General features: G+C 32.7%; 1 protein-coding gene across 4 annotated transcripts in view; it reads right to left on the minus strand.

Moving 5' to 3' along the window:
• Nucleotides 1-1,713: 1,713 nt before the first annotated feature.
• LOC149782288 (cationic amino acid transporter 2-like) overlaps nucleotides 1,714-25,507 on the minus strand; it is an 82,030-nt gene continuing 58,236 nt past the window's right edge. For 3 of the 4 annotated variants that reach the window (XM_089933665.1, XM_089933666.1, XM_089933667.1), the window contains exons 13-16: nucleotides 23,905-24,086; nucleotides 16,203-16,369; nucleotides 13,472-13,580; nucleotides 1,714-1,927 (exon numbers count right to left, since the gene is read on the minus strand). In XM_089933665.1, coding sequence (XP_089789791.1) covers nucleotides 1,767-1,927; nucleotides 13,472-13,580; nucleotides 16,203-16,369; nucleotides 23,905-24,086 — 619 coding nt within the window. In that variant the 3' untranslated portion in view covers nucleotides 1,714-1,766. Of the gene's footprint in view, nucleotides 12,235-13,471; nucleotides 13,581-16,202; nucleotides 16,370-23,904; nucleotides 24,087-25,507 lie in introns of all 4 variants that reach the window. The other variant, XM_089933668.1, reaches the window with a different exon arrangement.

Consider the following 25,507-nt stretch of genomic DNA (forward strand, 5'->3'; position numbering starts at 1 on the left):
TGACTGGTTTAGTAATTTATAGTTCAAAATGGCTGAATCTGTGAGCAGAGTTTTGAAATGAATCATTCAAGCAACATTTATTCACGACATAACTGAGATGATACATATATTTTGCTTGTATTTGATGGCTTTAATAGATAGTTCGACAAGTTGGTCTAGACCCGGCCATATTAACTTCCTCCTTCGGAGATCCAAAATATTAAAAAAGAATGCAACTCTGATTGTATTATTTGTTTTAAAGTCATTGGTAAAAACATTTTGAAATGCAAGATGATAAAGAAGAAATCTTCATTGGACAAAGCAAATTTTGACAACACTACATACAGAATTGTCAGTAACTACTATTTTGGCATCACATGATATGAAGAAAGCCTCCATTTGGGGCAGTTCCCACTGCAAAGATAAAACTTAAAACGAAAGATATAATTAACTCCTTACTCACATACACCTCTCAAATTATATAATGTATGAAAATGGTGTCATGGAAAATGAAAAAACTGACACAGATATTGAACAGGAATACCAAGACAATATTTGTAAGTATACCAAATTTACAGGAATGCTTAACCCAAATGGCTCTAATATAGCTATGACCTTCAAGACAAATTCTAATGATGATGTGTAAGTATAAAATGTTGCATACCTCCATCTCAAATGGCTCAAAAGTTAAAGAACTGACAGGAAAGTGTGATGCAAATTAAGATGTTCTGATACAGAGCCCTAACCTTGATGATAGAAACCCTACTGTCTCACATAATGCACTTCATACTAATGATGTATGAATGTAAAAAAACCTCATTCATTACTCTCATAAGGCCTTAAAGTTACAGAGCTGCTTAAAGTGTCATTAAAAGGAGTGAGCCATTAACCTTGATTGTACCTTCCATGTGACATGTAACAAAACTTGTACTAATGATGTATACGTATCCAAAATTTCAACCCTTATTCCTAAGTTATGGAGCAGAACAGAAAGTAAGATGAAAACATAATATTATGTACTTTACCTTGAAGATATAAAACCAAATATGACACAAGACATACCTTCTACTCTTTTGCTCTCAAACTGTTCAAAAGTTTTAAAGTGGAAGGTAAAGGGTGATAGAAAACTTAACATATCGAGCAATAACAATGGCCTTTAAACATAGAACTCCATAAAGATTTATATGTACACAAATCTCAAATAGTTTTCAAGTTATGGAACCTAAGGGAAAGTAATTAAAATGTATATTAAGATCTGTCCTTGACCTTGAAGATGGGACCCACAATGTAGTATAAGACACATTATGGTGATAAGTATGCCAAGTTTCATCCCTTAATCTCAGTCTCAAATGACAGGGAACTTCATGGACACATAATATGTACGGTGTCAGACAAAGTGATACGGTGTCAGACAAAGTGAGCTCTCTAATCTTCAAAGTATTAGCCTATATAAGTCCAAGTCTCTATAAATTTGGCATCCATATTGATTACTATTCACTTCCAACTGCCTTACTATTGGCATCCATATTGCCTTACTGTTGCATCCATATTGATTATTACTGGCATTCAGATTGCCTACTATTGGCATCCATATTACCTAACTATTGTTTAAAGACTTGCAAATTACAAGGTTGCAAGCATTTTCTTGTCTCCTTCACATTACATTTAATTCTCCCTAAGAAAAGGCATCACAGCGGATGAGAGGATGGTAAAATGAAACAAAAAATAAGACAATTACAAAAGATATCTTTTAATTCCAAAATATTAAATTAAGCATGTCATAGGAGTTAAACTTTGAAACCAAGCAGCTTGCTGTTTTCATTGACAGGTCCATCTGTGTGATCTTTAATGGATGTATCTGATTCATCCCCATGTGGGTGATTAAACAAATGTTTCTGCAAGCCCTGGGAGCTATTGCGTATCCCATATCCAAAATAAATAAAAAAACCTGAAAACAGAATAAAAAATAATATAAGGCTAAAAACACCTGTGATGCAGAATGTCATAAAGTAGTTGATAAAACATATTTAAACTGACATATGCAAATGCACAGTGTTTATATACATAAATGTACTGAGAAAATATAAAACAAGAAGATATATTCTGCTACCATCTTTGCAAATTTTCCATTTCTAATTTTAATAAATTTGTTATGTTCAAAGACTAAAGATGAGATATTATATTTAAAAGGATTTTTTTTATACTATGTATTATCTCATCTATGTGTCTACATATCAGTCACCCACAGTAGGAATAAGTATAACAGTAATCTCAGTAATCCAAGTATTATCCAATCTAGTGATTATCGCAATAATCCAATAATTTTCCAATACAGTGATTATAGTAGCAATCCAATTATTATCCAATCTAGTGATTATAGCAGTAATCCAATTATTATCCAATCTAGTAATTATAGTAGTAATCCAATTATTATCCAATCTAGTGATTATAGCAGTAATCCAATTATTATCCAATTCAGTAATTATAGTAGTAATCCAATTATTATCCAATTCAGTAATTATAGTAGTAATCCAATTATTATCCAACCTAGTGATTATAGCAGTAATCCAATTATTATCCAATTCAGTAATTATAGTAGTAATCCAATTATTATCCAATCTAGTGATTATAGCAGTAATCCAATTATTATCCAATTCAGTAATTATAGTAGTAATCCAATTATTATCCAATCTAGTGATTATAGTAGTAATCCAATTATTATCCAATCTAGTGATTATAGCAGTAATCCAATTATTATCCAATTCAGTAATTATAGTAGTAATCCAATTATTATCCAATCTAGTGATTATAGCAGTAATCCAATTATTATCCAATCTAGTGATTATAGCAGTAATCAAATTATTATCCAATCTAGTGATTATAGTAGTAATCCAATTATTATCCAATCTAGTGATTATAGCAGTAATCAAATTATTATCCAATTCAGTAATTATAGTAGTAATCCAATTATTATCCAATCTAGTGATTATAGTAGTAATCCAATTATTATCCAATCTAGTGATTATAGCAGTAATCAAATTATTATCCAATTCAGTAATTATAGTAGTAATCCAATTATTATCCAATCTAGTGATTACAGCAGTAATCCAATTATTATCCAATCTAGTGATTATAGTAGTAATCCAATTATTATCCAATCTAGTGATTATAGCAGTAATCAAATTATTATCCAATTCAGTAATTATAGTAGTAATCCAATTATTATCCAATCTAGTGATTATAGCAGTAATCCAATTATTATCCAATCCAATGATTATAGCAATAATCCATGTAACCTAATTAAGAACTCATACTTATTTACTGGTATTGAATATGGCCTTGAACTTTGACCTTTCTTTCCATTTAACAATAGGATTCCTATAGTTTCTTGTTAAGCAAATCTGTAAATTCTTATGATACATTGCTCTTCAAATTAGATTAAACCAATTAAAAGTAATCTCTCTCTCTCTCTCTTTTGTTAATCAAAGTACATTGTATATCAATTCATCATATTAAGTTGTTGATTTTATTGATTGACATTTAATTCAGTTTTGCCATCAATTACATTGTGTCCCCAACAGAAAGTACTTCAAGCAGTTTTAGATGATTTATTCATTAAACTGCAGTGACAAAACCAAATTTATAAATTGTAAACTATATAAACACAAAGATGAAAAAAAAAATAAGCTAATTATTGATCCATGTTCATTACAGAAAGACACAACAAATGATGATAAACCCAGTCTCACAATGATGAGACCAAAACTCATCATGACACACACATATTAACACTGACAGACCCACTCATCCTGATACATGCAGATTAACACTGACAGACCCAGACTGAAGCTGACAGACCCAAACTTATGCTTACACAATCAGACTCATGTCAACACACACAAACTCATACTGACTGATCCAGACTCACACTGACAGACCCAAATTCATACTGACAGACCCAGACTCATACTGACAGACCAAGTTTGTACTGATAGACTGGCACATCAAGACTTGTACCAACAAACCTAGATTCAATGCAACACACCCAGACTCATGCCAACATACCCAAACTCATGCCAACATATCCAAACTCATGCCAACACACCCAGACACAAGCTAACACACCCAAACTCATGTTAAAACCCCAAATGCCAACACACCCAGACTCATACCAACACACCCACACTCATGCCAATACACCCAGACTCATGCTAACACACCCAGACTCATGCTAACACACCCAGACTCATGCTAACACACCCAGACTCATAAAAATCATACTGTCAATCAATATTTACAAATCTTAATTTTAGTGAATCCTTAATTTATGCATATACATTTTAGCAAATTACTAAATAATAAATAAATCTGGGTTTTATTGTTACAAGCAAATATACATTCTTGCACTTAAAACAGATGCTCTACTGGTCCAAAAGGAATTCAAGACAGGACTAATTCTTTTTTTAAACACCAAGTGTTGAAACCATGTCTGACAATTTTTATCAATAAAAAGAGTTTTAAATTAGCTCCAATGGCAACAACAATGCATAAAAGATCGGCACCATTTTCATTTAGAACCAACTAGGCATCTTTGAAGTCTTTTGGTGAAAATCCAAGTGAAAATCATTTCAGAAGTAGCAAGAACAAGATTTTCAAGATATCTGCCATGGTGGCCAGATTGGTCGTCAGACCAGAACCACTTTCATAAGTCATCTGGTGAAATCCCCATGTCGACAGGACCTGTTATCCTTCCAACAAAAGCAACAATAACAAGATTTTCAAAAAGGTCAATATGGCAGTCATATTTGAAGTGAGGTCATGACCTTACTGCTGATTTTCTGAGAAGTAACAACAAGATTTTTAGATGGCTGCAACTGTGGCCATATTCGATAACAGATCAACACAATTTAAAAGATGTCTGAGCAAAACAATTTTTATTCTAGACCATCCAGACCAAGGGATGAATGTGTGTGTGTGTGTGTGTGTAAAGATTAATGACAATCCTACAAGTAGTTTATGAGAAGTTGCAATAAAAATCTTGTGCTAATGGACAACCAGACATTGAACAACAGACATCCCATAGCTCTTCTGGTCTATGACACCTATATGAAATGGTAGAAGATAACATCTATATCCATGTATCCACCTTCAGCACTGTCTGTCTAGGTAGATGCTTGGATTTCCAATATATATATATATATATATATATATATATATATATATATATACATATTATTTATATATATATATATATATATATATATATATATATATATATATATATATATATATATATATATATATATATATGGCTTTTCTCATGAAAATTAGTTTGCTCACTATATTGCTTGTATTTTATGCTAAACTGTTGTGATTTATGGTACATCCCAAGTGTTCAAACCCAGAGATGTATTCAAGTTATCATTACAATATCCATGTGTTTTATTTTATATTAACTGCCCACTCACCCACTGAACTGATTCCAGGATTATAACCTTAAATCCATCACGAAATTAGCATTTGTCATCCTGCTCTCATTGAATGCTCTCAGTTTTAAAAACATCTGCCATGTATTAATTTTCATCAATGCTGTGCTTGACATTCACAATGAAATTAACGATCTAGATGAAAATTATTCTTATTTAAAAACAATGAGATCACATCCCCAAATTTAAATATTGATAACAATGTGATTTCTTTATGCATTAACACAAAAATTTATATCTGTGAAAATAAGTGCATTCACATAATATTACATTTCATGAAAAGATATTTAAAGATATCAGTGTGATTGACGTTTGTACATTTGATCTCTGACCACCACCTAGGAACCTCAGGACAGAAAGCCAACAATAATGGTTACCATGATATAATACTGTAGTAGCAGACAGATGGACAAGACAGACTGAAAAATGTATGATAGGTAACACAATATTCTGAACACAAACGTATGGAGATAACAAACAATGAAAGTCAAGGATATAATGACATTCATATAAATACAAATTGTCACAAGCCACAAATGAAACTTTGCAACATTCTCTTTTCACCTGTCACTACCTGCAATAAGACTTCCTCATTTCTCATGAATATGCATAAATAAAATTACATCATCCATTAGCCAACAAAATAAGCTCTCCTACATAAATGGAAATTAACTCTTATCAACTGCTCATTGACTGTTTGCAAGACAAAATCTGATTGGCTCACTCATTCAATATGACAGGTCATGCTGGGTCAACCTTCTAATAAAATTTAACTTGGAATCACAATAACAGTTAAAAAGATTTATGCATATTCATGAGAAATGATGAAATGTTATCACAGGCAGTCATTGGTGGTTAGCATAGTGGATTCTCACCAGTGACTTGTTTAATATACCAATAATAAATTTGTCAAAAATTGCACTTTGTTCACTTGAATACAAAAACTGTCATTAATGTTTCAAAAATATGCAATTATTATAGTATTTTCTCTTGCATAATTGAGAAAAGTGAGAAATGTTTTAATACAGTTACATTCTGATTTAAATTGAATTATTTATATTTTATCTTTTATCATAAAAATAAAATGAAATACAAAGTGGTTTGCAAATTTGTATCGCAAAAAGAAAATTTAGCAAGAAAGAAAAACAAGATGCAAATCACTATTCAAATAACAAATCCTCTGATCACTACATTTCATAAATTAACAACAGATAAAAGAAAATATATGGATAAAGATATCTTCGAATTTCTTTCAGAATAAGACACAGAAAGAAAGTGAAAGATGTAAATTTCTATTCCAACAATATAATATTATCACTTTATCACTAACATGACAAAATAATGTCTTTATATCACAATTATTTCATAATGTAATGAGAGATATAAGGATAATAAGATCTGCTAATTTCTAGAAGAATCAGATAAGAAAGAGACAGATGCAAATCCATCTAGATAATATTATCACATTATCACTGACATTTCATACATTAACAATAAAATCAGCTAAAGACTTTAACAATGAGGAACATTGCATAGACCCCACTGACTACAATTCACTCATACCCTAACAATAAAACCACTAAAAGATATTAACAATGAGGTGCATTTCACAGGCCCCATTGACTACAATTCACTTACATACAAACAATGAAACCAGAAAAAGAAATCAGAGCAATATGTGCATTGCAAAGAACCCCCGCTCTGTGTAATTTACTTGGAAGGTCTTTAAAATGAATTTGGAACCCAAAGTTAGAAGTCTTAGGCTATGTCTCTAGATGATATGGAACTAGAATGCTGGAAATCAAAATCATTCAAGGCTTTATCAATATAAATGTGCTTGATGAATCTGGTTCAGATCCAACATTTCTTGGTACAGTTACGCTGCATAAACCAAGGTTAGAAGAATGGGCAGTCAGGGGCCATAACTCTTCCAAATCACAATGAAGAATACTAAAATTCTAACTCATTTAAAGGTCTATCTTCAACAATGTGTGACAAAGTAATACTGCCAAAATCAAAGAAAAGTGCCATGATTCTGTAAACGACACAATAGAATTTTAGAAATTAAAATTATTCAAAATCTTATCAGTATCAAGGTACATGCTAAATTTGGGTCAAATGCAAGAATTTTAAGGCAAATTAAGCTGCATAAACCAAACGTTTGGAGCATGGGAAATCAGTCATCATAACTGCTCTAGATGATGTTGTGAAATGCTGGAAATAAAACACAGTCAAGACCTCATCAATACCAAGTTGATTGCCAACTCTGGTTGAAATCCAACAATCCTCAGTAATGCTACAGAAACTCAAGTCCGCCTTTCAGATATCAGAGGGCACAACTCCTACAAATGACGTGATAAAATTCAATGTCTTATCAATATCAAAACACATACCAAATTTTATAATATTGATATCCAACAAACATTTATTAATTTATGATGCAGAAACAAAAGTCAGAGGAACAGAAAATCAAGAGGCCCTAAGTCATGTAAATGATGTTGTTGAACACTGAAAATCAATTTTGCTCAAGGCCTTATGAATATAATACTGAAAACTAAATTTTGTTGAAATCCAACAAAGGTTGGCAACTTAAACTGTGGAAACCAAGTCTGGTGGATGGGCAACCAGGGGCCATAACTCCTGTCAATGATGTGGCACACTGCAAATCAAAAGCATGGAAGGTCGCTAAATATAATAATGCATCCCAAATTTAGTGTACATCCAACAATTATTGGCACACTTCAAAAAAGTAAAACACAGATAGAAGTGCAGGCAATCAGGGACAATAACACTTCCAAATGAAGTAAATAAATAGGCTGTCAGGATTTATAATAATCAAGTTTTTGACTCCAATATCCCAAATGACCACAGCCACCATCCCCACTTTAGAGCACCAAAATGTTTTGAAAAATCCAGTAAATGCCTTAAAGTGATATTGACATCTGCAAAACTAATTGGTTCATGTCTTGCTGGTAACTGTCCTAATATGATATTATCAGTTGACTCAGCAAGTGGTGTTATCAGTAAAGGAACTTAATTGTGACAGTTACCATTGTGATATTTGCTCATGATACTATTGCTGCAAGCATAACAAATTGTGACAATTACTATTGTTTAAGCACAAATTCAATCTTATTAAAATTAAATCTAATTTCAGATTGAAAAAAAGAATTCTGTGCTAGGGGTTTATGTCAATAAATCAGCTCTTGTATGGAGATTCTGGGATTATCCGTGTTTTCTTTAGTCTATGTGTCTGTGTTTCTGTTTGTCTATGCATATTGTCTTTTTTCCTATGATGTTTTATGAGACAGATGTGTACACATACCTATTTTTTTATATAATTATCTATTTCTGTGTTTTAGCAGTGAAGAGAACATATTTTTAAAAACATCTGTCACTGGATTTAAAACCTGTTATTCAATGTCACCTGTGACATTTACTCGCATTTGTGACATTTACAGTGTCAACAGCAGTCATTGCATTGTCAGTATATGTAACAGTTATTTTAGGCATGCATATATGTGTTTAAGACACTGACTGAAATGACTGTTACCATTGTGCCACATTGTGACATCTGTTGGCAACTTTGCAAGGGATGTCACTGTTAAATGTCAACTGTGACATGTACTGGTAATTTTGCATAGGATGTCACTATCAGATGTAAATTATGACACTTACTGGCAACTTTGCATGGGATGTCACTGATAAATGTCTATTGTGACATTTACAAGTTTTGTATCCGCTCACTCTGACCCAGTAAGAAATAAGCAGTTACATACATTTTCCTTTCCTTATGGCTTACATTAACCAATTTTAATTGTAAACTGGAAATTTTACATATTCTTCATTTTGAGTCTCCCTGGAGCTTCCCCCCCCCCCCGTTAATGCCAAGAATGACATCTAAACCTTCTTGTACATTTTATGTGCATAAGCAGTTTGGTGTATTACTGCCTAGTTGGTTTGGAAGAGACCATGCAAAGGATAGATGGATGAAAGTGTGATTGTACATCAGAACTGAAGCCATTTCAGATATCAAAAGCATTGATCAAATCAAGTGCATGTTAACTTTATGTCCATAATGTTTTGTAAAAGCTGGTCAGACTTTATACCCATCCTTGGTTAGAATGAAATGTTTGACTAAACTGTGCAAAGTGTGTCAGGAATAGACATGAGCATTTGGAGTAGCCAGATTTTGTGTAGCAGCAATATACTTTTTTACTTGAATATCTTCTGTATGAGATTAAGTACAATTGGATCACCCTGAGTCAATTTTTCAAATTCAGATAAATACTAAATACAAACCCCATTAAACTTTTGCACCAATAAATCTCTTCAAAGAATAGGCAGTGGTTTAGGTAAACTAGGTTGCACTATAGCCTTCCTTCCAAATAAAGAGCACCTTTGTCATAATATTGTGTTGTTTTCTTTTACAAATAAATAATACCAGTTGCAGTTCTGATATTTCATTATAAAGGATGATATTTTGATTGTCTTGAAACAATTATTATTTTGGCCCTCTCCACATACTAGTTCACAACCAAAAATTCTTCAGGTAAGGTGAGAGAGTGCTGATCCCTGCACACAAAAATAATCTTCTGATTTAGTTACCTCACAGGTGATGATCCTTAAAGTCAGAAGGAAGAAAAAATGACAGCTGTGTTAGAGTAACTCTGAGTATGTTTATAATTGGGGTAATAAAATCAGTCTAAAGGTCTGATGGTCATCTATTTAGTCACATGATTTTGAGTTTGGGTAAAACACTCCTAGTTTATATTCATTCTGATTTTTTTCTTTCATTTATTTGCTTAAAAATATACATTGGCATCCACAAATGTTATGTACTTTTGCAAATAAGATGTCTGGAAAAATTTAGTTACCTGATATTCAGAAAGTCATCAACACTGCCAACTTTCACCTCTAAGGAGCTATTTTGAAATTCTGAAATAACTATGCACATCTAACTATCACCCTGATCATATTCTAAAGCTTCCATTCTCTTCCTTAAACAATGTAGGAATGGCTACAATCTATTATGTACAAATGCATCAGCAGATTAATATAATCCCAAAATTTTCCTCCAAAATATTTTGGGGAATAAGAAAACAGAGAAAATCTACTGCCACAAATAGCTGTAGGAATAAAAGACATTCAAAAAAAATAGAACAGATTAAATCATGCACTGCTGTATATGTAAAACTGAAAAGCTTTTGTACCAAGGCTAAGTCAAATTTTACTGATGTAGATATGGAAAATCGAAAAGCTTTTGTACCAAGGCTAAGTCAAATTTTACTGCTGTAGATGGAAAACTGAAAAGCTTTTGTACCAAGGCTAAGTCAAATTTTACTGCTGTAGATGGAAAACTGAAAAGCTTTTGTACCAAGGCTAAGTCAAATTTTACTGCTGTAGATGGAAAACTGAAAAGCTTTTGTACCAAGATAAGAATCATATACACATATTTCACTCAAATAAAACAGATAAATTCCTTTATTTTCTTCTTTCCAGTATGCATACCATTATGCACATTTCTCTTCCCCTCAAAAGACTGATGTCTCTGTGATTACATTTGTGTAAATAGCTGATTTAAATGTCCAATCTAATATTACTGTCTGGTGCCACTTACAATATTGATTATAAAAGAATCTACTTGCTTATTATGTAATCAAGAAAGGTAAAAAAGTCTCAATTCTACTATCACAATTGATAAGGTGCATGCTTGTATATTTCTTGTATAAAACCAAGCATTGACATAATATCAGAAAGATGCAATAAATGTCATGAAAACGAGAGAAAATCTGCAAAACCTTCACTGAAAAATGTGACAATTATTAGCTTAGGCCATCATCATAGTCAATACAGAGAAGTATTCTCTCATATATAATTGATTAACTTGTTGAAACAAACTCTATTAAACTGTTTGAAAACATGATTGAAACAAGGTTCCATAAGAAACATGTAATTTGCGGAGACATTCAATACTATGCTTTGTACCAATTACAAAGTGAAAAATGTCTGGTCTGGTGTGGGTACACCAAATGTAAAGAGGTCCTCAGCAGAAACAGTATCTCCAAGGCTAATAAAAATGTAGAGAAAATGATTTTGCTTCAAGACACAAAAACAATTTTGAATTTTAAATTTAAATGATTATCATTTAAAGTTGAAAGATACACAATTAGTTAAGTGAAATCTAATTTCACTCAATTTTAGTTTTATGAGTGATATACCCAATAACCACCAAAGTGGCATTGATATATATCTAAGTAACAATTATAAATATCTAAAATAAAATATTAAGATTATAATACAAATAAAAGCAATACAAAAATATACATGAAATGTTGGTTTTTACATTATTGCCCATTTTGTATGAACTTTTGTATGAACTTCTTTAAAATTTATAAATCTCTTAAGAAAGATGCACAAATGAAAGATTCTTTTGTATCCCATGAAAAAAAGATCATTATGTTTGGCTTGTTTAATCAACAAGTGCAAAGTTGATGACAATGGTATAATATGTGCCTTACATATTACACCCATGGTCTTGCATGGTCAACATCATTGGATGATATTAAACATGTAAAATATAAACGATAGAACATTAATTTGTATAGCATCAGTGATAAAATAACATGGCGATAGTCAGATCAATTTTCTTTTAATATTTCTTCCTCTTCATATTCTTGGCTGGTTTCCTGTTCTAATTCAAATGGTATTGCATGTGGCTTGGCTTCAGAGCTGTGGTGTATGCCATAGGTAAAGTATATCAGAAAGCCTGCAAGGAAAGTCGGTCGGAGATGTGATAAGTGTAATATATAGTGCTTGACTGAGGTATGCATGCAAAAGGAATTTGGACAGAACATGAAGCAATAGTATAAGGGATTTTAAACTTAATATTATTACTGCTAACCTTTCAGAGTTCCTTTTTGAAGACAGAGGTTCGTTCTAACTGAAATCTAGGCAAACAAAGGTAGTGTTTGACCTTTTACTTTCTGCCTAGTATCTATTTTTCCATTTCTTCCATTTTTAAATATCAAACAAATAATGAAAGCAGAAGAATCAAAAGAAATTAGATTGCCTTACACTATTAGATATAAATGAGAATTTCCAATGTGCATTTTTAAAGGTACTGTAAAAAGTGTTTATAAAACAAGTGTTCTGTGGAACACAGTATCATGCCAGTGAACAGTGCATATCCAAGCATGTGAGGAACTCCTAGGCTATCTGGGTACAAACTTTTGACATACAACCATATTTTCCAAGTTTAAAATTATTACAGCAACTAAACCTTAAAAAAATAAATTCCTAAGCAATAATTCAACAAGCTTTGTGCTTACACAAGTGAATCAGAAGTTATCATATATAAAGTCCAAATGCAAACTGCATTATGTGAAGATCTGGGTCAACACAATTTGTTAGGAGTAATTAGTAGAACAAACAACACAGACCCTGATCTGCTGATGCATAATATGCTGGTACATCAGGGTCTATTTTGTTTGCATATCACCTCAACAAATAAATGGTAACAACACATCAGCTTACAGATCAAATTCAAGGATGCTCATCGGAAACAAGTCTCATGTAATACTAAATGCACAGCCTGTTTCACCAACTTAAGTATATAATGTATTCAAGTGCATGGAACTTCTATTATAATGGATATGGTAATCTTTTGTTTTTATTATATTCCCCTCCCCTCCCCATGCTTTATGTTGTAAAGAAATTTGTATTTTTTCACTTATTTTCTTCAAAGTTTGTAACAAACAGCTTTTATAAAATTTCAAAGAAAAGGGTTTTGTTGTATTGTGTGCAAAAACGTCCATCAGAGTTTTTGGAAATAAAGAGCATAGAATGCAAAGAGTCCATCTGAGTTTTTGTAAATAAAGAACATAAAGTGCAAAGAGTCCATCTGAGTTTTATAGATAATGAGCAAAGAGTGAAAAGGAGTCCATATACATTCAGTGGATAGCAAGCAGGAGTTTGGTAAGGTTGAATTGAAATTGCCGACTAACCTATAAACATCCAGACTCCAAACCTGATCCATGTCTGGTAAGACAACCTCAGCATCAAGAAAATGTTGACAAATATGCTGATCATTGGTAAAAGTGGTAACCATGGTACCTATAAAATTTGTAACATTTTTGGTATTATTATTGTGCAAGATCAAATGCAATGCTATGACAAACCCACCACTTTTTAGCGCATATTCCAACAATCAAACCAAACCTAATCCATCCCATCCATTTCCAAAATACTTATCTTCACTCTGAAGTAGTGACTCAGGGTTCTTAGTGTACAATCCATCCCACCCACCTCCAAAATACTTATCTTCACTCTGAAGTAGTGACTCAGGGTTCTTAGTGTACAATCCATCCCACCCACTTCCAAAATACTTATCTTCACTCTGAAGTAGTGACTCAGGGTTCTTAGTGTACAATCCATCCCACCCACCTCCAAAATACTTATCTTCACTCTGAAGTAGTGGCTCACGGTTCTTAGTGTACAATCCATTCCATCCATTTCCAAAATACTTATCTTCACTCTGAAGTAGTGACTCAGGGTTCTTAGTGTACAATCCATCCCACCCACCTCCAAAATACTTATCTTCACTCTGAAGTAGTGGCTCACGGTTCTTAGTGTACAATCCATCCCACCCACCTCCAAAATACTTATCTTCACTCTGAAGTAGTGGCTAACGGTTCTTAGTGTACAATCCATTCCACCCACCTCCATAATACTTATCTTCACCCTGAAGTAGTGACTCAGGGTTCTTAGTGTACAATCCATCCCACCCACCTCCAAAATACTTATCTTCACTCTGAAGTAGTGGCTCATGGTTCTTAGTGTACAATCCATCCCACCCACCTCCAAAATACTTATCTTCACTCTGAAGTAGTGGCTAACGGTTCTTAGTGTACAATCCATTCCATCCATTTCCAAAATACTTATCTTCACTCTGAAGTAGTGACTCAGGGTTCTTAGTGTACAATCCATCCCACCCACCTCCAAAATACTTATCTTCACTCTGAAGTAGTGGCTCACGGTTCTTAGTGTACAATCCATTCCATCCATTTCCAAAATACTTATCTTCACTCTGAAGTAGTGACTCAGGGTTCTTAGTGTACAATCCATCCCACCCACCTCCAAAATACTTATCTTCACTCTGAAGTAGTGGCTCACGGTTCTTAGTGTACAATCCATCCCACCCACCTCCAAAATACTTATCTTCACTCTGAAGTAGTGACTCAGGGTTCTTAGTGTACAATCCATCCCACCCACCTCCAAAATACTTATCTTCACTCTGAAGTAGTGGCTCACGGTTCTTAGTGTACAATCCATCCCACCCACCTCCAAAATACTTATCTTCACTCTGAAGTAGTGGCTCACGGTTCTTAGTGTACAATCCATTCCATCCATTTCCAAAATACTTATCTTCACTCTGAAGTAGTGACTCAGGGTTCTTAGTGTACAATCCATCCCACCCACCTCCAAAATACTTATCTTCACTCTGAAGTAGTGGCTCACAGTTCTTAGTGTACAATCCATCCCACCCACCTCCAAAATACTTATCTTCACAGCTTCCATTATAAATAGTCATGTAAACTTCTGTATTTAAGCTTCACTTAGAAACAGTCATGTAAACTTCGGTATTTAAGCTTCCATTAGAAATAGTCATGTAAACTTCGGTATTTAAGCTTCCATTATAAATAGTCATGTAAATTTCTGTATTTAAGCTTCCATTAGAAATAGCCATGAAAATGTCTGCAATTAAGCTTCCATTAGAAATAGTCATGTAAACTTCTGTATTCAAGCTTCCATTACAAATAGCCATGAAAATGTCTGCAATTAAGCTTCCATTACAAATAGTCATGCAAACTTCTGTATTTAAGCTTCCATTAGAAATAGTCATGTAAACTTCTGTATTTAAGCTTCCATTACAAATAGCCATGAAAATGTCTGCAATTAAGCTTCCATTAAAAATAGTCATGTAAACTTTTGTAATTTCAACACTTGTGCGGCCGTAACATTTGTCAAAAGTTCTCTGTGTTTGTGTTGGGATTTTTAATGTAGCTTTAACAATCTTAGTCATAAAACTATAATGTCTGCAGTGTGGCAGTTTACAGTGATGTCATGCCGCAGACATACAGCATCATATCCCACCCAGTCACATTATCCTGACACCAGGCCGACCAGTCATAACAATAACCTCTTTAAACTCAGTGCCTAATGAAACAGCTGCTAAGCAAAAGTTCTAAACAAATACACATCATGTACACATTTAACAAATGTGTTCCTTTTTATGAAACGTTTAAAAAGATTTAATAATTTCACGTCATTAAATAATTTCAATTAAAAACATAAAACTTGCTCATCTTATTTCTTTGAAAGTCACATGAGGGTGGTGTGAGGAATAAATCAACAGATCAAAATTTAAAATCATAAGGCTCAATTTAAAAGTTGCATTATTTTTTGAAATTGTTCTTATTAAAAAGGTCTACTGATCCCTTGCTGTATTGGCAGATAGGCTATAAAAAAACAAATGTTCTGCAGAAATCAGTGTCTAACCTGCATCCATGCATTCATTCATTCCAGCATCCACATACCCACCCACTCCCTGCATCTGGCTTGCAGAAATTTAAACTGAAACCTTTGACAGTCTTGATGATGTCAGTGCCAAAAAAGTGATACCTATTTATCATAATGCTAGTGATGATACAACAAATAATGCAACTTTGGACTGACCTTAAAAGACAGTTTCGTTTGATTTTGTGGCTGGCAGAATATCGAAACAAACATAATGATTATGGACACTCCAATCACTAATGCTATTACTACAGCCCACCATTCTCCAGCATATAGATTGGTTTCTCCAAAAAGCAGGAATACACTGCTTATCACTGCAACAAAACCTGAAATAAGAACAATATTCATGTATGGACGTAAGTCAATATTAGGGTTTAACAACACATCAGCACATCACTGACTATCTACTGACTATCAAATAATAAGATCTAAAAATGTAAATGCATAGAATTTCCAAAACCTCTTTGAAGATAAATTCTTTTTATAAAAATATGAACAGTAAACCAAGGAAATTATTAGACTTGCAGAAACCATTATTTGGCAAAAAATGTTTCTTCAGTAACACTTACCCAATCATAATACCTTAGAAGAACAGTATCTCACAAATCTAGCCCTCTCATGAAGATTTTTAAATTTTTCTGCCCACCTAAATGCAAGTCAGATGAGAGTAATCTCCCCTGAAAGAAAGTAGTGCCAAGTCTCACCCTTACTTAAGTTACAACTGGACCAAATGTGTATTCTCTGCAGGTTTTAAATCTAGCAGCTGGCAGGTTAGAAGGTTGTCCTATGTTACAATCACATACTGAAATTCTTCAAACAGGATTCAGTTTTAAAATAGGTTAGAAGCATTATATCCTCTAACCATGGAAAAGGCCCAATCTTGAATCCCCTAATTTAAATGAAGCAACTTCAAATCTTGTGTGAAAATGTGACTGAAATTTCAGCAAAATCACAGTCAACATTTCTGACATTCATTCAAATGTCCTTTTTCACTAAAATTATGGTATTTTAGGAAATTCTGCCAAAATTTCTGAAAATATCAGTGAAGTTTTGTTATTGAAATTTCACTGAGAGTTTGTCACAAATTCTAAAATTAAAGTGCTATTTTGTGATTGTAATATCACTGACATTTCAGTAAAAAATATCAATAAGATATAATAAAATTTATTTTTTGTTTCTTGTACAATTTGAATGATTTCCAGCAGCATTTGTATTTCCTGTTTCAGATAGCTGTAATTTTATTGTTTACTTTGGGCACAATAACTTCTTTCAACATCTTTCCTTGTTATATTTCTTTTTCAAATTTTGTTCTTGTTGTTGCTGTATTTTTGTCTAACTTAAACTGGATTTAAATGCCCTCAAACAAGTTTTCTTGTTTTCTGTTTTAAATCAGAATTTCACTTTTCTCCTGAGCTAAATCTGATTTGCCTTGATACAGTTTAATAATGCTCTATCTGGTCCCATTCTGCAATGAGCTTTCTAATAATAATTGTTTCGCTTATTATTTAAAAGATGATCTCTGTAAAGAGCTTTCTGATTGGTCAAAATTTTGTACTTGCTCAATCAATCGTTGCATAACAGAAACTGATGGGAATGCTAAACATGGCGATTCAAATTTTTGAACAGAATACGAGATTGAATAAGCATTTGAAAAATGTGTGGCAATGAGAATAGCTTGAATACAAAGTTGATGGGAATGTAATTGGTCAATCTGTATCAAAACTGAATGCCAGGATTAGCATTTTGTTTTGCGTGCCATAAAGAGCTTCACAGTACTGGCTAATGTGCTAAATAGGACAAGGAATTGAACCAGGATAATTTCGAAGTTATATAACTCAAAACTGATTAACTTCCAGAATGAATTTAAGGAGGACAATGTAAAGATCAGTGGTGGGAATTGTTGCCAAATACCCATGTTTATCAAAGATCGTCATATCTTTGCAGAATTTTCTTGGCCCACACGTAGAATCATCTTTCAATATCATGAAGCATTATTGTGTATATTATCAAAATATTCTAGGTGTGTTAGAATTCAGTGTAAAATAAGAGTAATTGTATCATGATGAATGTTTGTCATGTCTGCTTATGGAACAAGGACTAATTCAAGAGACCACAACATCATCATAGTTTGCACATTAATGAAAAATCAAGTCTGCAGTACAAATGATATGAGGCAAGCTCCTAGCATTTCTTCTTTTCATGTCTCAAATGGGTGCTTTTCTGTAATTTTGTATTATTTTCATAGTTGAATTTTTCAGTGCAGATTAATATTTTATATTTTCTATATGTTTATGTTTTCACAGATGCCTGTGCATGTGTTCCAGGCTTGATAATTTGAATTTTTAAAATTACTTAATTATTTAGTGTCAAGCCTGATTCTTCACTTCATGTAGTATATATTAAATATATTGTACATAACAGAGAAGGCTCAAGATAGATTAGTTCTAACTAACTGAGTTACCTTCTCTAAAGAAAGTCTTTATTATTAACTCCCATATCTCTTGCCTTGGATGTCATATAATTACAACATCTGTATATTTTTTCATGCACACTTAATATCACCTTGGTTAATAAAATCCTGTTTAATTCATATCCATTATTAAATTGAAACCTTCTGAAATGCATGAAAAACTACTAAAACTTCAGTAAAATACTATATAATGATCAAAATTTTAGTGAAATCTCACAAATATTTCAGTGAAATTTAAGTGAGATCTCACCACAATTTCAATGAAGGTTTTGGTCAAAATATTTGTGAAATCTCAACAAACGTTTCAGTGAAATGAAAAAGACTTAAGTGATGCCATCATGGATTAGGCTTTGTATGCAAGAAAGAATATAAGGACAAGAAAAACCTAAATCTTGTTTGATAATGTCTGTGAAAATACAATTTATGATCCATTTTAAAAATTATTGTGAATATTTATCATTGATTCCCAATAATGTCTAAGAATCATTAGGCAGTTTAATAGAAATATGAAGCAGATTTGTTATGGTTTAGGCAGAAAGTGCTTAAAAAACCCATCTGAAATTCGCTTCAAGTATGCCTGGAAAATGTTGTATGGGATGGACTATTACCAAATTCCATATGAACTATTTACAAATTCCATATGGACCATTTACAAATTTCATATGATATATTTCCCAATTCCATATGGACTATTCACAAATTCCATATGGACTATTGTCAAATTCCATATGGATTATTGCCAAATTCCATATGGAATTTTAATTTTATTCCATATGGACAACCTACAGATCTCATGGACTAACTTGCATATTCCATTGGATTTTCCATATGGAGTACATAAGAAATCCATAACATTTACATATGGATACACTAAAATCCATATGAGTGGTTCAGCTATAAAATAAAAATGTCCATATGGATATTTCTGTAAAAGCACGTATGGATTCCATATCCAATCCCTGTGGAAAATTTTGTACAGGGAGACAACTGACAATAAATTAATTATTTATTGGGGATCCAAGTGAACTAGTCACCAAATAAGTGTAAGACAACTGATGGTCAATTAACGTTTTGTTGGTGATCCAAGTGAACATCTGACCAAATGCAGTTCAAGTCAACCAATAGTCAATTGACTTTTTGTTGGTGATCCAAGTGAAAACCTGACCAAATGCAGTTTAAGTCAACTGACAGTCAATTAACTTTTTGTTGGTGATCCAAGTGAACACCTGACCAAATGCAGTTCAAGTCAACTGACAGTCAATTAACTTTTTGTTGGTGATCCAAGTGAACACCTGACCAAATGCAGTGCAAGACAACTTACAGTCAATTAACTTTTGTTGGTGACCCAAGTGAACACCTGACCAAATGCAGTGCAAGACAACTGACAGTCAGTTAACTTTTTGTTGGTGATCCAAGTGAACACCTGACCAAATGCAGTGCAAGACAACTTACAGTCAATTAACTTTTTGTTGGTGATCCAAGTGAACACCTGACCAAATGCAGTGCAAGATAACTTACAATCATTACACAACCATCCATCTACTGTTTGCTTGTCTGAGTCCTTGCTGACTGAACTCTGACTTTTTCTATATAAAATATTTAAAACTTTCATTATTTTAGCTTAATGGCAAACTTTTCAGTAGTTATGCAAAAGAACTGATCAAATATGTACAAAATGTTTGTAATAAAATCGTATGTATTTAAGAGGTCAACATGCTATTGTGTAGTGGAAGACATAAATCTACTAATGAGGTTAAGCATACTTTGTATGCAAATTCTAAATAGTTACAAACATTACTGGACACTGTGAAGCATACTCAGTAGGTAAATTCTAAATACACCACTCCCTTGATAACTCGCACCCTGATAACTCGTGAACCCGCTTATAATGTGGTGTCAGGCATGGATCCCATTTTTTTAACCCCAAAATACCCCAAAAATGTATCCCTATTTGTTGAACTTGAAGAAAATGGCGATCAAAACTGGTAACGGAAACTTTGATGTATCGCTCATTTTATGGTTGAAAACGGTAGATAGGACCTGGAAATTTTAATCAACACTAAGAAATATCAAATTTAAAAATAGCTCATACAATTTTTTACATTTTCTTTCCAAATGACATTCCTAGTACACCGCAATTAACGATACGTAAGGAAATTTAGATCAATGAAAATGTGCCTTACGCCGCATGGAGACAGTACTTTAATAAATAAATACAAATTAAATTAAAAAAATTATCAATTGAAATTTGTGTTCAAGAGCCATATTTTAGTTCCTTTTAAGTGTAATCGTCATAAATGCAATGTGTCCTCTTGTAATTAAATGTAAAATGCATCAATCTAACGTAACAGCTATGTCCATGAGTGTTTCTCTGAGAACCTAATTAAGTGCCGATTGTGTTTTAATAACTGACTTGCGGAAGTATCTGTTGAATTATTGCAGTGAATTTAAAGCTGGCCTCCTTTGTGTTATCACATTAATTATGTTTTTTGAATAAAAAAAGGAGGTGGAATAAAAGAAAAGTTAAAAGGCACAAAAATCGGACTAACTTAAAATCTAGTGCCTTCGGTCGTATGTCAGGTGAACTCACTTCATTTGATCAATCGATCACTGCAATAAACGTTATTGTGTATGTAACAGAAACTACCTTAAATTCACTGACTCTTTCATAACTGTGATAAAAAATAACAAAGCAGCCAAGCGAAAAATGAATACTTCGTAAAATATAGAGCTTGATTTCACAGATACGGATCATTGTGGGCAAGCGAGTTTCAGAGAATTCTTGAAGTGGCATTTAGAGATATCCTCAGGGATGATAAGAAATTTCATTATTACTTCCACTGAAATCATGACATTAACACTGTACTAATTGAATGATAAAAAATTGAGTTTCGACGTAGACATGTCATGAAATAAATGTCGCGTATTTTTGAAGAAAAAAAGGAATCTTGTTTGGTGGTGTATCAACATTTAGTCTAGTTCCCAAATTATGGGCTACCGATTTGGCAAGATACTATTAAACACCATCACGGGAACCAGACTCATCAAGAAAACAAAAAGCAGTGAAGTAATACACAGAATTTTTGCATACATGTGATGGTTGTTCAAACTAGTTGGAACGATCTTTCAAATAATGGATATTTTGAAGAAAAAAAACATGTTATTTAAACAGAATAACGAACAACTTCTGAAACATTAGAAAAAGCACATTTTTAAAAATTATTATCGACGTGATTGCAAAATGAGGATTCAGACATTAAACAGCCCAATTCCCTATTGTCCCCCCCTCCCCCCGGTTTTCTCGATGTCAAAGCGATTTTTATCAATTTTTGGAGGTCCCTCGGTAACTCATGCCTCGCTTATAGTGCGGTCTATGTTTGTGGACCCCATTGTGCATGAGTTATCGAAGGAGAGGCATAGTTACAAACATTACTGGACACTGTGAAGCATACTCAGTAGGTAAATTGTAAATGATTACAAACATTACTGGACACTGTAAAGCATACTCAGTAGGTAAATTCTAAATAGTTACAAACATTACTGGACATTGTGAAGCATGCTCAGTAGGTAAATTCTAAATGATTACAAACATTACTGGACACTGTAAAGCATACTCAGTAGGTAAATTCTAAATAGTTACAAACATTACTGGACACTGTGAAGCATGCTCAGTAGGTAAATTCTAAATGATTACAAACATTACTGGACACTGTGAAGCATACTCAGTAGGTAAATACTAAATACATGTAGTTACAAACATTACTGGACATTGTGAAGCATGCTCAGTAGGTAAATTCTAAATGATTACAAACATTACTGGACACTGTGAAGCATACTCAGTAGGTAAATTCTAAATGATTACAAACATTACTGGACACTGTGAAGCATACTCAGTAGGTAAATTTTAAATAGTTACAAACATTACTGGACACTGTGAAGCATGCTCAGTAGGTAAATTCTAAATGATTACAAACATTACTGGACACTGTGAAGCATACTCAGTAGGTAAATTGTAAATGATTACAAACATTACTGGACACTGTGAAGCGTACTCAGTAGGTAAATTGTAAATGATTATAAACATTACTGGACACCGTGAAGCATACTCAGTAGGTAAATTCCAAATAGTTACAAACATTACTGGACACTGTGAAGCATGCTCAGTAGGTAAACTGTAAATGATTACAAACATTACTGGACACTGTGAAGCATACTCAGTAGGTAAATTGTAAATGATTACAAATATGGCTGAGTGGTCCAAAGAGCTCTCTGTCATGGATCACTGCCATCTCACCTCTGTCTGTGTGGGTTCTCACATGTGGATATGAGAGAAAGCTAAGTAAATATGCTGGTATACACAGTAGCTTCTCATGGGTCAGTGGTTCTTTCCGGGAGTTTCCCGGGCTCTTCCTCCACCATTAATACAGGCCACCATATTTAACCTATCTTGTGCTGAAAAATTGCGTTAAACCCTATAACAACAACTACAACAAATATTATAGGACACTGTGAAGCACACTCAGTAGTTAAAGTCTAAACAATTACAAACATTATTGGACATTGTGATAAATATTCAGTATGTAAATTGTAACTGATTGCAAACATTATTGGACACTGTGAAGCATAGTCCGTAGGTAAATTCTAAATGATGTCACATGATGAGTATCACTACTCAACCATAATGTTATACATATCATGCAATAAATAACACTAAACAGAATGTAATATATATATATATATATATATATATATATATATATATATATATATATATATATATATATATATATATATATCACATGGTGAGTACAGAATGTAGTATGCATCACACTACATCATGAATCTATATCCAATTTTGTCAAAGAAATAAAACAAAATTTCTTTTTAAGAGGATACTAATCTTATCAAACAGCAATTTTATTAATTAAGGATGGTGAGTTTATACTGTTATTAATTAAGTATGGTGAGTTCATACTGTTATTAATTAAGTATGGTGAGTTTATACTGTTATTAATTAAGTATGGTGAGTTTATACTGTTATTAATTAAGTATGATGAGTTTATACTGTTATTAATTAAGTATGGTGAGTTTATACTGTTATTAATTAAGTATGATGAGTTTATACTGTTATTAATTAAGTATGGTGAGTTTATACTGTTATTAATTAAGTATGGCAAGTTTATACTGTTTTTTAATTAAGTATGGTGAGTTTATAGTGTTATTAATTAAGTATGGTGAGTTTATACTGTTTGATATTTTCTTCTAGTTTGAATACATTGGGCAATCTAAGGCTTACCCAAATGAAATTCAGTCTCACCCCTGCTAAATATCAAACAGGACATCTAGTACAATCTGTTACTACTGAAATATTTCAGGAAAACTTGGACTTACAGAATACCCAAACGATTACAGTGACAACATTTTCTGTCTCAGCAGTGGGCTCCTTGTGTCTCTGGCCACAGAACATCCTCTGTAATATGTTCTGATGACTAGAATATCCTGACATGTTTATCAGAGGTTTGGTAATTGTGACCTGATTATACTGCTCATTTTCTTCAGGATCTGTTTGGGGCCTGAAAAGAAAATTTTTTAAAAATCAAAATGGCACTGCAATACATGTATTGAAAACTAACAATCCTGAATAATCGAAAATCATTAGCAAATTATAGTATCAAAATAAAATTCACATTAATTGACATTATTTTACAATACTGTCACATTATATAATCAGATTACATTATTTGATAACAATGTTACAGTATTTAATAGGCATGTTACATTATTTTACAATATCATTACAGTATATAATCAGCATATTTCAAGTGAACATATTGCCCCAATTGTGTGTTGTATGTATAATTAAGGGCACACCAATGGTAGCTGATCTGGTTTGATTCAATGGCGGAAAACAAACCCACATCCTTCTGTTAGCAAGTCCAATCCATTAACCACTATGCTGCTGTAGTTCTAGTTGTACAAGCTTATCAAATTATATAAGGAGCTTTAACAACGTATAGATTATTCAGCAAGCTGATCAAATTACATATGAAAACTGAACAAATCTATACCATGTTTAGCTGTGTGAAGCAATGTGTACCGTATATACTCACGTATAAGCCTCTTCGCATATAAGCCTCTTCGCATATAAGCCAAGATATCTCAATTTATACACTACTTATCATCATACATCCTCAATCTTTAACTATTTATGTTACATTCTCAACTGTATATTATACTTATTCTACACATTGTTTCCATAGTAACATATTAAGCAGATAGAAATGTGTCAAATTTCAATTATCAAATGGCCCCACTATGCAACTTTTTTGACGTGTAAAAAGTTTGGTTGTATAATCTTGAACAGTTTGAGAGTTTACTACTGGAAATGAAAATATACTAATAGACAAACAAGCAGATTACAGACTGACATAGTGATAGCAATATTCCCCCCTCCCATTACATGCAGGGGGCAGAGAAAAAACAGCATATGAAAAGATATGAATAGATTGTTGCAGTGGCACAACATTTCACATTCATTTATTATCCAATTACTTGTATAAATCTTTGAGATAAAAATGTGTTTTAATCTTTTAATTTAACAGCATAATAAATGATCTACTCAAGAACTGAAAAGTAAAGTGAAACACTGTGTGTAAATTTTCCCTTCAAACAAGAAAACAATGATAGAAAAATAAGTGATATGTAATCAATTTTGTTGCTAATTTAATGCTAGAAAAAAAAATCAAAAGTTCCTGCAAAAAATTCAAATATGATCCTTGAAATAAAATCGGAGAGAATAATAAATTTGTAGCCAAATCAGAATCAATTATGACTTAATGGACCTAGTCCAGTCCATTACAGTTCCATTCCTAAAAAAGAGGAAGCATGTGAAAAGATGACTTCTTATTGTGTAAACCATTGCCACATTCGACTGCAAACCAATTTTTGATGTTTTTTACAATACCCATTTTATTATAGTGAAGCAAATTAAGTA

Source organism: Sinohyriopsis cumingii, chromosome 15, assembly GCF_028554795.1.
Source record: "Sinohyriopsis cumingii isolate HCF-2022 chromosome 15, ASM2855479v2, whole genome shotgun sequence".
Classification (NCBI taxonomy): Eukaryota; Metazoa; Mollusca; class Bivalvia; order Unionida; family Unionidae; genus Sinohyriopsis; species Sinohyriopsis cumingii.